Below are 13,128 nucleotides of genomic sequence, written 5' to 3'. Positions count from 1 at the left end.
TAGTTTAGGTACAAAAACAATCTACCAATTAATCAACATTTAACATATAATATAAATTTGTTAGATTGAACTTGGCATTCATGTTCATACTGTTTGCAGAGCATTGATGTTAATAATTCATATTAATCATTCACCATAAAAGGCCATATATATCTGTCCTTAAAAGTATATATAATTGGCAGCTGCCATCCACAGCAATTCTACCTTGGATCAACAATTAAGATAATCATCCAAATTAAGGACATCAATGGCCTAAGCCAGGGGCACTCTTAAAACAAATCAAAAGTACCTTATTAATAACTTTAGACAATATAAAAAGTTGTTATTGTTATTTGTTATTACTATATGATAGTAGCATCTTGAGAGGTAACACCTCTATTTTTATTCTTTTATGCAATTTGAAACCAAAGAGAATGCATTTTGGTATCATTACATCTGTATATATACATGGAATAATTACATTGCCTCAGCCTTATCTACAGTACTGTGCAAATTAGTTCAGACAGTGGTTGAAATAACACAATTATTTGCCACATTGAAGTTTTATTTGAAAAAACATGCCAATGGTGCAAAATAGGATAGAATTAATAGCAGATATGACCTACTTCTGCTTTTCCCAGCATTTGAACACAATTTGACCAAAGTTGAACATGGATTCCAGCATGGATTTGACCAAAGTTGAACACATTTTAGTCACTTGCTCATCATGATACCAGGTCCTAATTACAGCACTAATTAGCTTTGCCATTGTAGAACAGTCTTCTTTCAGGGTCTTTGTTTGATTATAGACCAAGAGTTTTTAATGGGATTGATGTCTGGAGAATTTCCAGGCCAGTATAAAATATCCAGTCCACTTTCTTCAGAGAATGTGTGCATTTTACGTGAAGTATGGCATGGTGCGTTATCCTGCTGGAAAATGCCATCTCCCAAACATCTGCCTAAGAAGATGTTTTGGGGTGGTTTTAATGCTAAAGGCCTTGGACAACTCATTAACGTAGAGGGAATGATGAATAGTGATACATACAAGGCTATTTTGGAGAGTCATTTGCTTCCTAGTGTGACAAGGGACTTTCCTGATGGAGATGGCATTTTTCAGCAGGATCACGCACCATGCCATACTTCACGTAAAATGCGCACATTCTTTGAAGAAAGTGGATTGGAGATTGTAGACTGGCCTGGAAATTCTCCAGACATCAATCCCATTAAAAACTCTTGGTCTATAATCAAACAAAGACCCTGAAAGAAGACTGTTCTACAATGGCAAAGCTAATTAGTGCTGTAATTAGGACCTGGTATCTTGATGAGCAAGTGACTAAAATATGTTCAACTTTGGTTGAATTCATGCCAAATTATGTTCAAATGCTTGTAAAAGCAAAAGGAGGTCATATCTCCTATTAATTATATCATATTTTGCACCATTTAAATGTTTTTCAAATAAAACTTTGATGTGGCAAATAATTGTGTTATTTCAACCACTGTCCAAACTAATTTGCACAGTACTGTACTAACTGTAGTGTATCTTATCCATAATTATCATATGCTGGTGTGGCATGTGGTGGCAAACCAGAGATTTTTTAGAATCATTTCATTTTTAATTTCTCATCCACTCGTTATTTAAAGCAATTTCTTATATATGAAAACTATGGTAATGCTGGTATGATATTATCCATTATCCAAGATACTTACTTGGTCTACTTATACAACACAAAAAATGAGCTTGAAGGGGGCAATAAAAAAAATGTTTTCCTTTGACAGTACCTCTACTTGAGCTGGAGTGGTATATCACGTTATATTTTTAGCTTCATGTTGTACCTTGGGTTTTGCTTGAGGGATTAAGTCATGAAATGAATGTTTAGCCTATTGGAAAAATATATGCCAGCTGTTGGCTGGCAACAGTCAACTATTACTTAGTCTGTTAGTGTTAGCCTAATTTGAGTCTAAACTCTAAAACAAAGAGAATAGGACCTATTCTCTTACCTATCTTTGCCGCTATACATTCATTTCATGACTTAATCCCTCAAGCAAAACCCAAGGTACAACATCAAGCTAAAAATATAACGTGATATACCACTCCAGCTCAAGTAGAGCCAGGAGAGCAGTCAGAGCACTCACCACTCAGCACTGCAGTGACTGCACTTCAGCAGACAGCAACTATCAGCAAGTTAATGATAGTTAATGAAGTCATAGTCATACTCATACTCATCAATCATCATACGTAGCTACTCATAGTCGATGAGTCATACTCATAGTGGTCATGAGTCATGACTCATGAGTCATACTATTACCTAGTACAAGTAGTCGAGTACATTTGACTCATAAATGACTGCCAGTGGCCAGTCATTGAGTGTCATTCCACCACCAAATTATCAACACTCATTGAATCAAAATCATAGACAGTCAAAGATGTTCTTTCGTATATACTTAGGCATTGAAACAAATTTTTAGTGAAACTGAAACGCATGGCTAATTTTCAATTGACCTTAACTTAAGGCGTTACGGAGAAAGTCAGTTGCGTTCATTGCGAAAGCACGTGTACGATTTGCGCTCTCTAACATTCAAAATCTCTTTTGGTATTTTGCATTCGAAGGTTCAATTTCTAAAGTTTCTCTCTTTACAATTTACTGCCACACTGGCTGGTGGAAGTGCTAAAATTGAATAAAAACTAAGTAGAACCAAAAAGTGAAGTGGAGTGACCAAAATCCCAGTTGTGCTCAGGCTGGGAGGTGTGCTACCAGCATACCCGAAGCCTTCAAATCAAATTAAAAAAAAAAATTAAGGCGTTACGACTTTAGTTCAGTGTTTATTGAACCATCACGTTATGAGATTTCAGTATCATTAAGTTTATCCACCTTGAAGAGTAATTTGTAACACCGAACAAAATAACGCTCGTGGAGAAATATTTACTCACAGATAAATAAATATTAACCTGAAAAAAAAACAGCATCTTGTCTCAAAAGTTCACGAAACTGAATGACGACGAGACCACACCCGCTCCTACAGAGCACTAAATGAAGACTGAGAACGCAGCAAACTGGTTTGGGACGAGTTTGGAACAAACATGAACTTCTATGTTTTGTCGAGATAGTTGAGAAATATGTTGAATGTATTTTTTTGCAATACAGAACATTTGACGTTATCATGCAATGCTTATTCCATGATAAACTAAATGTGTTTCAGTAATTCGTTAATGTCAAAAACTATATGACTAACGTCAAATTATCCAATGAATGAAATATCATTTGACGACGTGAATATTTTCAGCAAAGAAAAGCCTTTGGTTCTTTAGTTAGAGCATAATTGATTTTTTGTAGGTAAGAATTGATATTAATAAAGCATTTTTCTATCTCAGATCAGGTTATAATTAACGAAGATGTACATGGACAGTTGTGTGTAACTTGGGTGCGTTTTCACGGCTGAGTGAAATTTCGAGTTGGTCTATGTAAGAAAGAATGAAAGTAATTATAGGGCCGACTAAATTGCACTGAGTATATGCCTTTCCCAACTGACTGTGTCGAAAACCATTCTATAAAAATTATGTTAGACAATTTTCTAATGCTGTCATCGTAAGCTGACAGTTAATAACTGTCTATGAAACCAATCACATGATTCGGACGATTTGATATCTTTGAGATTGCAATATACTTATAGCCATACGAGAAAACTAGGAACTTCACGAGAGCCTACTAACTATAGTATAATTTTAGTATCTTCGGCATTGAAGTATAGGCCTGGATAGGCCAGTCGCCGATTCTTGTATATTTCTTGACTCGACTGGCCTTTTGATCAAGTCTTTTCAACGGACGGTAGGTTTTAGAAACGTTTCTAGATTTCAGATGTTCCGTAGGATAGCATTTCAAGACTATACATATGCTCCTGCATGGCCTTGTCTACTCTGTTCTTGAACGCGTTCATACTCGGAGCGTCAAAAATATCTCCAGGAAGGCTGTAAAATCTTCAGGAAGGCTGTTCCACATGTCGGTGACTCGAAGCGAGAAGTGTTGTTGCATGGATGAGTTGCACCGCAGTTTTTTAGTTTATAGCTGTGGCTCCTGGTGTTGGTTCTTGTTTCAAATTCTATTAATCCTTCTGGGACCTTGAACAAACCATGAGTATACTTGTATATTTCAACGAGGTCACCACGCAGGCGACGATAACGGAGACTGGAGAGCTTCTTAATCTTCAATCTTTCTTCATAAGACTTGCCCCTTTGAGCCAGGAATCATCATTGTTGCACATCTTTAAACACTTTCCTGCACGGCCTGTTGTCGATTCTCGAATTTTTCGTGACTTGATTCACAAGGGATCCGGCCTTTGGAACCCTATCTTTCCATAACTGACGATTGATTGAGATAACTACTGGCCTTATTGCCTGGTCCGTAATTTGCTAGGCATTTTAAGACTGAACATATGCTCCTGCATAGCTTCGTCTAGTCTGCTTTTGAAGGCGTTCATACTCGGAGCGTCAACGATGCTATCAGGGAGGCTGTTCCACATGTCGGTGACTCAAAGCAAGAAGAAATGTTGTCGCATGGATGTGTTACAACGCAGTTTTTTTAGTTTATAGCTGTGGCCCCTGGTGTTGGTTCTTGTTTCAAATTCTAGTAATCCTTCAGGGGCCTTGTATAAGCCATGGCCCATGAGAATACTTATATGCTTCAATGAGTTCCCCACGCAGACGTCGATAACTGAGCTTCATAATCTTTAATCTTTCCTCATAGGACTTGCCGGAATTATCCTTGTTGCACGTCTTTGAACAGCCTCTCTTGAATTTTTGTCCTTTTCAAGTTTCGGTGACCACACGACGTTTTCAAACTCTAGGTTCGGGCGTACGACAGCAACAAACTGCTTCATCGCTTCTGCATCTAGGAACTCGAAAGAGCGTCTGATCAGTCCAAGTCGTTTCTTGGCTTTATTAACTTGACCTTGTGCCAAATGTTGACGTTATGATACAAGAATGGAACTTTACACGACATTGCATCATAAACTTGTCGACATGTGCCAGACCTGCTAGCTGCTAGACTGTCGGCACCCTTATTACCATCGATAGAATAGAAAACTTAGGATCTTATGAGCCGCCACATCATGTCACCAGAACATACATTTTTGGAAACTGCTTAATAAAACAAGGTCCTATTAAAGAAATAGTATACGGAGAGAGAAAAAGGCTACACGACCCACACAAAATCTCGGATGTGGCACCAGTTCAAGCAATAAATTCATTTCTAAGACCAAAGGAATTCTATTATTTTAAACGTATAAATGACACCCATGGCGTTGTTAGGCGAGGTTCCAAACACAACTAGTCCCTGGATTCGTCCCATTGATATGCTGAAAAATAAAACTTTTCTAAAGGAACGAAAATTGTACACATTTTCAAAATACAAGTTAATATGAGCAATAAGCTAGAGTTCTGTTAGCAATAATAATCGTTGGAAATGGATGGACACCATCAGTGAAAGTTTTTCTCGGTGCTTCGCACATTCCACTATAACGCTCAATTTCTTAATAGTTATAAATACTATACTAGTATAATACTTGGCAACTTAGACTTTTACCTTTTATTACTTAGCAACATTTCCATAATAAGAAACACTGTAGCCAAGAAGGTTCCCAAACCAAATTCTTGTACTGGAGCTGGAGTTGAAACGAATTCCTTCAATATTTTTTTATTGAGATCATTTAACGATTTGGAGGCTTATTAGAACAATAATTTTTCAATCTCTCTGTGGATGGATTGGATCTGAGTCTTGAGCTGCGATCCCTCATTGGAAAGGATGGCTACGGCGACGACGGCGCGCGTGACGCCACATGCTCGTCCCAGCGCTGCCTTGGACGACACGAAGACGTAAGGTACGTTCTTGTCCTCGCACAACAGCGGCAGGTGCAGCAGAATTTCGATTGGCTCGGTGTCGCCTGCCAGTATGATCAGGTCGCACTGACCACGGTTCAGTGCCTGAAGGAATAGCAATTAGTTATGTGATGAGTAACAGCAGCATGATGGGTAACGTTCAAAGGCAGAACGGATATTCTAACATTTTAATTGGATGACGTAAACCCAATGAAACAATGGATGAATGGACCCATTCCAACATGCCAATCAACAAATTTTGGTTAGGAATGTTTTGATCTTTTATGAAACTATTGAACTGACCTTTGTAGCCTCATTAGCACCACGCCGGACCTGGTGATAGGAAGTGCACTGCTGTGTCAGTGACAGCAACTTCTGGCTGAGGGCAGCATCCGCAAGGGGGAAAGCCTTGGGACTAACACGGGATTCTTCAGCACTCTGGAAGAACAATACAAGTAATTAGGATAAAAAGCAACAAGGAGTGTAACTTACGACACTCTAATCCAATTTGTGGTCACTGAACAAAAAAAGTTCAAATTTTGTTCTAGTAACAAAAGTTTTACTAGAGATTCTTTACTAGAAGATTTATTAAAGATATCAATGGCATTGATGGAGCCAAGATTATTGGAGATGAATTGTCAACTTGCAAACAAGTTTATAAATATTACCATTGATTGGTAACAATGATAAATATCAACATAACTTGTACACAAGTTGAGTAAAAGTTGTAAAAAAGTTGAAAGTATGCATAGATCAATTAGAAAAAACTGCAAAGGCATACCACTGATAAACAAGCCATACATATTGCATGTAGGAAAACATGACTAATGAAATAGTTATTTCACCCATTCTAGAGGCCTGCAGAGTACACATACTTTGAAAACAATTTAAATTGAATTCAATACAAATTATTTATACCTTGAAACGCCTTCAATGAGGTGTTTTAAAAATTCCCTTGGAAGCAACATAAAACTCTAGTTTACAGGAATAACAACCAATTGTGGCATGGCAGCATAGACGGTAGTGATAGCGGCAGACATCAATAGATTCATTTCTTACCAATTTTTAGGCAAAGAACTAGAAGATTCTTTTTTGTAATTACATGCCACTAAAATAAATATTAACATAATGTTATTCTTATTAAAATTTTAATTAGCAAATAATCCAGGATATGTTGAGGTTTCAACTTCAAATATAAATGTTTATGATCCCACATCAAACCCTATTTTACCCAGAAATTTCACAATAAAACCACTAATGAACAATAAAAAGTACTAAATATGTAAAAACAAACCAGTAAATTTTTATTTGCCTCACTACCATAGCAGAAAATTTTCCTGAAACAGTTTTCAGCTTTTTTTCAGAAACTTTGGAAGAAATGGACTTGGCACTTTGTAATTTTTCCCAGACTTTGACACCTCTATTATTGCCAATGCTCAAAAATCATCAGGCTTGTATATGCTTGTTGTTTTGAAATATGAAGCTAAATTATACAAAAAAAAACATGTTGAATTAATTATGTTAAACCTACATCAAAATTTAGGTGGGGCTAACAAAATATTTTTTTAAAATTTAAGTTTTTTCTCCAGCAATGATTATAAAAAATGGCCAAATCAACACCCAAGAATTTAGAACAAATAGTGAAACTATCTAAATAGATTTTGACCAAAGGAAATATTTGGTGGTCCCTTTTTTGACTTCATGTCATTGTGTAGGTCTGAATGCAAGTTAGGAGACCTAGTAAAATATTTAAAAATTATGAATGGGTGTACTTTTTTTTGGTTGCAACTCATTTGGCACAAGTGCTTTATACGAGTCTTGCACTACACTTTACATAGCCCTCTTCTCAATCTAAACCCTGCACATATGCAAGAAGAGGCCTAATTTAAACCTGTAATATTTGTGCCATTTATGATTTGCTCTAATTTACTTCTTAGTTGAGCATTACTGTGCTGAGCACAAAGATTAGTTGAATGTATGGGCCAGGGTTGGCAATGATTAAATCATGTGATTAAATCACTTGATTTTTTATAAAAAAATCAAAATTTTTTATTATTTGTATTTTTCATTCAAATATATTGAGTGGCAGTCTTCAATTTACTTTGAGGTATTGTTATTCATGGTTTAGTATTAATGTACTATGACAAATTGGAATATAAACCTGTTGCCTTTAATCTTAGTGTGTATTACATTCCAATGAATTGTATGTTTTTGGTAGAGGCACCAAGTGTTGCAATACATTATACAATATAAAATAGCTAGCAGCTTAGATAATTTTTATAAGGCTATAAGTAGTATTTAAAAAACTATTTGACTATTTGTTATATATTAATCACATTATACAATTTACATGTGTTAGCTAGCTTATATAAGAAGGGTTGGTTGAGATTGTATTGACCTTTTAGGCATTTAGAAAGATTTTCCACTCTTATATGAGTACCATCAAGATGGGGTGACTTTGGCCACACCTACAACAGAAACAAAAGGCAGCAAAACAAAATAATAAATGTAGGCCAAAGTGCCTTGGGTGACTTTGGCCTCCAGGGTGACTTTGGCCAACGTTTATTATTTAGTTTTGCTGCCATTTGTTTCTGTTGTAGTGGTGGCCGAAGTCACCCCACTTGATGGTATTCTAATTAAAATATTTATTTTCAATCTTTAAATATGTGAATTTATAATTAAAAAACAAAGCAATTACAATTATAAAACTATATATAAAATACAAGTCATGTGAGGTTTGTTTGGTTGTCATTCAGTTTGTTTAGTATTGGTTAATTGGTCTGAATCAAATTGCAAAACAGCACAGTCAGTCACTGTCACTAGGTACTAGTTGGTGTGTTTGGAGGGTAGAGTCTGGTAGATTTATAGGACATACAACCAGTAGATCTATTGATAGTGTTGTGCACTGTGCTCTCAGCTACCTATCTGTTATGTGACTTCAATGTTTAGAAGATCTGCATTCCTGAAGTGTTATTGTATACTGCAGCTAGTTAAATGGTCAATATATAGCCCGTTACCTTGCGCTATACAATCTTTACAAAGCTAATGAATAGACTTATCAATAATTGTTTACCACAAAGTCCTGAAGTGATAAACACCACCTTGGCCATTTTTGAAGGCAATAACTGATCTTTTTAGCCATACATATACTGTTATTGTTAGTAGGCTAATTGCAACATAAAAAATAACATTTCAAAAAGGAAAAAAAGCTAAAAAATCATTGATTTTGTATTTTTACAAATGAAAAAATCACCACCCCTGGTATGGGCAGCAATTCAAAGATGAATAATGGCCAGAAATTCCAGGATGAATAACAAATGAAGTACCGTACATGGGGATGCATGGCCTCATTCAATCTTGAGCCTTGCTCCAGTATGGAATTCTGTATAGGTAATATATTATCATGTTAACATAGTAAAATGTATCGAAAACTTACCACCTGGCACCTTACACCTTCCACCAAAGTGACAATTGATACTCATTACACTGAGCTCGTCAGATCAGAAACTGCGGACACCCGGACAGCCGCGCTTCCTTTATCTCGCTTGCGTGTGGTTCAAAAACCGATAAAAAGTCGGCGACTCTTCCCAAATGCAAACACTAGTCGTGTATGCGTATCGAGAAATTTTTTGTAATGAATATGTTCCAAAATAAAATAAAAATTACATCATCTTTCGCAGAAAGTTCTCACGATTTCATCGATACCCACAAAGTTCTCGAATCCACACGAAATGATGGGATAAACTGCTAAACTTTCACGGCATATGGCAACATTGTGTTGACTGTTGACATTAGACAAGATGGTGTCAAGACACCTTTTTTTGGTCTTGTGAAGTTCGATTTCACAATAATTAGACTTGATCCACATTCCATACTGACATTTAAATGATGGAAATTTGTTTCAAATTATAAATACCAATTAATACGCGTACAGATATACATTTTCTCATGTTTTTTGCCTATTTTGTCAATATTGTCTATATAATTAACTTCACCTCAGATTCTAAATGATTTCGTCTGCCATCCCGCGTTTTCGAACGTTTTGTGTCTTTTAGAACATTTTCGTTGTTTAACATGGGAAACTATTTCATTACATAAAACATAGAGCACGTACCATATTTTCATTTAGGTTCTATTGACCGTAATAGCCTAATAGGTAGAACGATGCTACATATTTGCGGCCATTTAATGATCGGTTAACGGCGTTGACTCGTGATACCCATACTAATACTATTGTACAAATATTGTGGTAGACACATCATAAAGACGTTTCAATGCAAAGATTCTTATTCAAAGGATAATAAATCGATTCGTAATTATTTACTTCCACCTATAGATATAAATGAACATCATTCAATATATTTTAATTGCTTCTCATGAATTCGCATTAAAATATTTATTTTGAAATCAACCATGTCAGAGTAACGAAATAATTTGTTCAAGTTTTAGGCTTCCGAAAATATTTCAAACCTCTAACAAAAATATCATAATTAATCATTCTCTTGCATTGAGCATATGAACGTTATGCCTTGTGCTGCCGCATCCGCGATCGTCATTCGTTTCTGTCAGTTGCATGCCGGGAGCTGTTCTATGTAGTCTTGCTCCGATGAATTGCGTGTTTATTGTGTGCATCATGGAAAAGTTCTTTGCTGTCACATTAAGAGACAAATCTTTAATGAACTAGTACTTTTTATAATTTTAATTGTTGAGTGCAAGCTGCCCTGCAGACACGTAACATTTCCAAGTTAAGTGATTACTTTATAGAAACTTTTTTATACCTTTACCTATACGTGTTTAAGCCTATAAGAAGTTTATTTTTTTGCCTCAAATAATGTTGTATCGAGAAACTGGTCTAGGTGTATCGGGAATAATATATGAACTGTAAATTTTAGAATTCCATCCTGCCTTGCTCAAATTGGTAATTAATAAATTTATAAAGCACATGGATATACCGCGCTTACCCTATAACAAAAATATAGGGTAAATGCGGTATATTCCAACATCGTGGGTAATTCTGACACTTCTCAAATTTTTTCCTATATATTAAGCTTTTTCTTAGTTCCATGCATTCGTTGATGGTTGAAATAGTGATGTCATACTTTTGCGCGCCAAACTATTGCCAAAACACTAGGTCTGGGCCGTCTGGTACGAAAATTTTGAGATCCAAAGAGAGACCGTGCACATCACCCAGTGTGAACATCAAAAAATGTGTTAAAGGTTATAGTTGACCTTGCTCTACCAAATAGTGAGTAACTGTTTGTGTAGAAAGAATATTATGGTTTGAGACCTTTGAATACGTCTCTCACGGTCTGTTAATATATTAGGAATCCTTTACATATACTTGTATTTGCTGATTTCAGGTGGTAAAAAAATTAATAGATGATTAAGTTAAGAGACGGTTTTAGGCACATAAAAACTAATTCGGACACAGCTTGGAATTAGACACACACAGCTCGTTCCAAGCTGTGTGCAAAAATTAAAATTTTCTTAATTAAAAGCTTAATAGCTCTTAATTAAAAGCCTAATCAAGTAGTGTTCAATATTCAATTTTGTTCTAATTCCAAGCTGTGTCGTATTCCAATACAGCTCACACAGCGATCGGAATTAAACACGAATGTCTGCACTCTGCATTACAAATTAGTAGAGTTTGAAGCGCTGCCGGAATTAGTCTCAACTCTCACAAAATGCCAAATTTAGTCACACAGTGTCGGAATATAGGTATAGGATTTGGTAGGTTTGCATTCTAAAGGCTTTTAAATAAATATGGCAACATTTTGTGACTTTCATTGTTGCTGGCATGTAGTGCAGTGTTTTGAGAGTGATGTAAAGCAAACAGAACTCGAGTTGCGCATACGGTGTATTTTTTATAGCCATCCATTTTTTGCTAGGGTAAACGCGGTATATTCCGACACTTTAAGGACGCATCGAGAAATGAAAAACTATAAAAAAAAACCGTATGCGTTACGTAAGTTCTGTTGCCTTCACATGACTCTCAAAACACTTCACTACGCGTCTGAAGTTGAAAATTTTATGAAATGACATGTTTGCGAAGTGCAAACCGCGATTTTTTAATCAAACAAAAATTTATGACATTCGAGCCACGAGATTTCATACCTACTGAAATTATATGATATTAGAGCCGCGATATTTCAGACAAAAATAGGACTTTTCCAGACTAGCACATATTCACATCCACATGCATATTAGCCTCATTCACAAATGGCCTCTACCTGATTTTCCTGTTTGGCCACAAGCACCAAACTCAAGCACAATAAAAATAAAATATGGCAGCAAAATGCTATAAAAATCTTAGAATTTACAAATCAAGTCACTTTTGAGTTTTGAAAAAAATTTCTGGGTTTCAAGATAAGATTTCTTTCTGTAAATGGAATGTAACAGAAGAGACTTTAACCAATTATGAAATATCATATTTTTAAATGGGAACATGCTAATGTAACAGAAGAAATTTCTACCTATTATGATTTAGTACGTTTTTTAATTGGGAATATGCCAAGTGGCAAGTGTTAGAGATTAGACAGACACTGACAGAGTCGTGTGGCAACTCATGTCTCGTTGGTAATTTATAGAAAGACAAATATAATTTTCAGGGTTAAATAAGCTTTATCTCGAATTATAAGAGTTTAAACTTTAATTCTCTTACCATAATTTCTTAGTTTACCGATAAAAAGTGAGCGAAGTTGAACAACAAACCCTCGGTAAGAATACCTTACTTCATTGGGTACTGTAACTACTGTTCACCGAAACTTCCGCGAAAACGTTTGGACTTTGAGTAAACGTTGCGGACAGTTGCCAACAGGTAATCTTAAAGACTACGAATGTCAAGAATTTGTGTGGTTTTTATTTACATCGAACTATTTATTGCAATAAAACAATCAATCTAACTATGTATCTTTAAAAAAAGTTGAATTTTGTATTAGGCCTAAAGTTTTTCTTCGAATGTAAAATTAAATTTCATGCTTGGTATAGATGAGATCTTGGACAAATTTACGGCCGGACTTGCAGCATGTCTCACGGCGAATCTCCAAATGCGTAGTGAAGGAATATCCCCCAAACCAATAAACGCAGTTCGATGGAACTTTGTACACGTATTCATCAGGACCTCACCGTGATATTTAGCTCGTGATTTTTTTTCAATTCCACCTTCATTCCTGAATTATACGGCAATGCGGGCCAAAATTTGCAGTGACCAAGAAATTTATTTTAAAGTACTGAACAGACATGAACAAAACTTTGAATATACATTCCTAATCTTCCAACGT

At 35.8% G+C, this 13,128-nt stretch overlaps 1 protein-coding gene across 1 annotated transcript; it reads right to left on the bottom strand.

Moving 5' to 3' along the window:
- Positions 1-5,653: 5,653 nt before the first annotated feature.
- Positions 5,654-12,627, bottom strand: LOC108680336 (NHP2-like protein 1 homolog). The gene is made up of 3 exons (XM_018169137.2): positions 12,510-12,627; positions 6,152-6,286; positions 5,654-5,953 (listed from the first exon to the last, which is right to left on the bottom strand). The coding sequence occupies exons 1-3, from the start codon at positions 12,510-12,512 to the stop codon at positions 5,699-5,701; spliced, it is 393 nt and encodes a 130-aa protein (XP_018024626.1). The 5' UTR covers positions 12,513-12,627; the 3' UTR covers positions 5,654-5,698.
- Between the last annotated feature and the right edge of the window lie 501 nt (positions 12,628-13,128).

Source organism: Hyalella azteca, unplaced genomic scaffold (genome assembly GCF_000764305.2).
Source record: "Hyalella azteca isolate HAZT.00-mixed unplaced genomic scaffold, Hazt_2.0.2 contig11774, whole genome shotgun sequence".
Taxonomy (NCBI): domain Eukaryota; kingdom Metazoa; phylum Arthropoda; class Malacostraca; order Amphipoda; family Hyalellidae; genus Hyalella; species Hyalella azteca.
Note: the sequence above shows the minus strand (reverse complement) of the source record. Positions and strands in the feature narration are given on the sequence as shown.

Bases quoted from the DNA above. Each gene is read 5' to 3' on its own strand.
- LOC108680336 (XM_018169137.2), bottom strand. The intron at 5,954-6,151 runs GTCAGTTCAATA...CTATTCCTTCAG, and splicing joins GTGCTAATGAGGCTACAAAG to GCACTGAACCGTGGTCAGTG.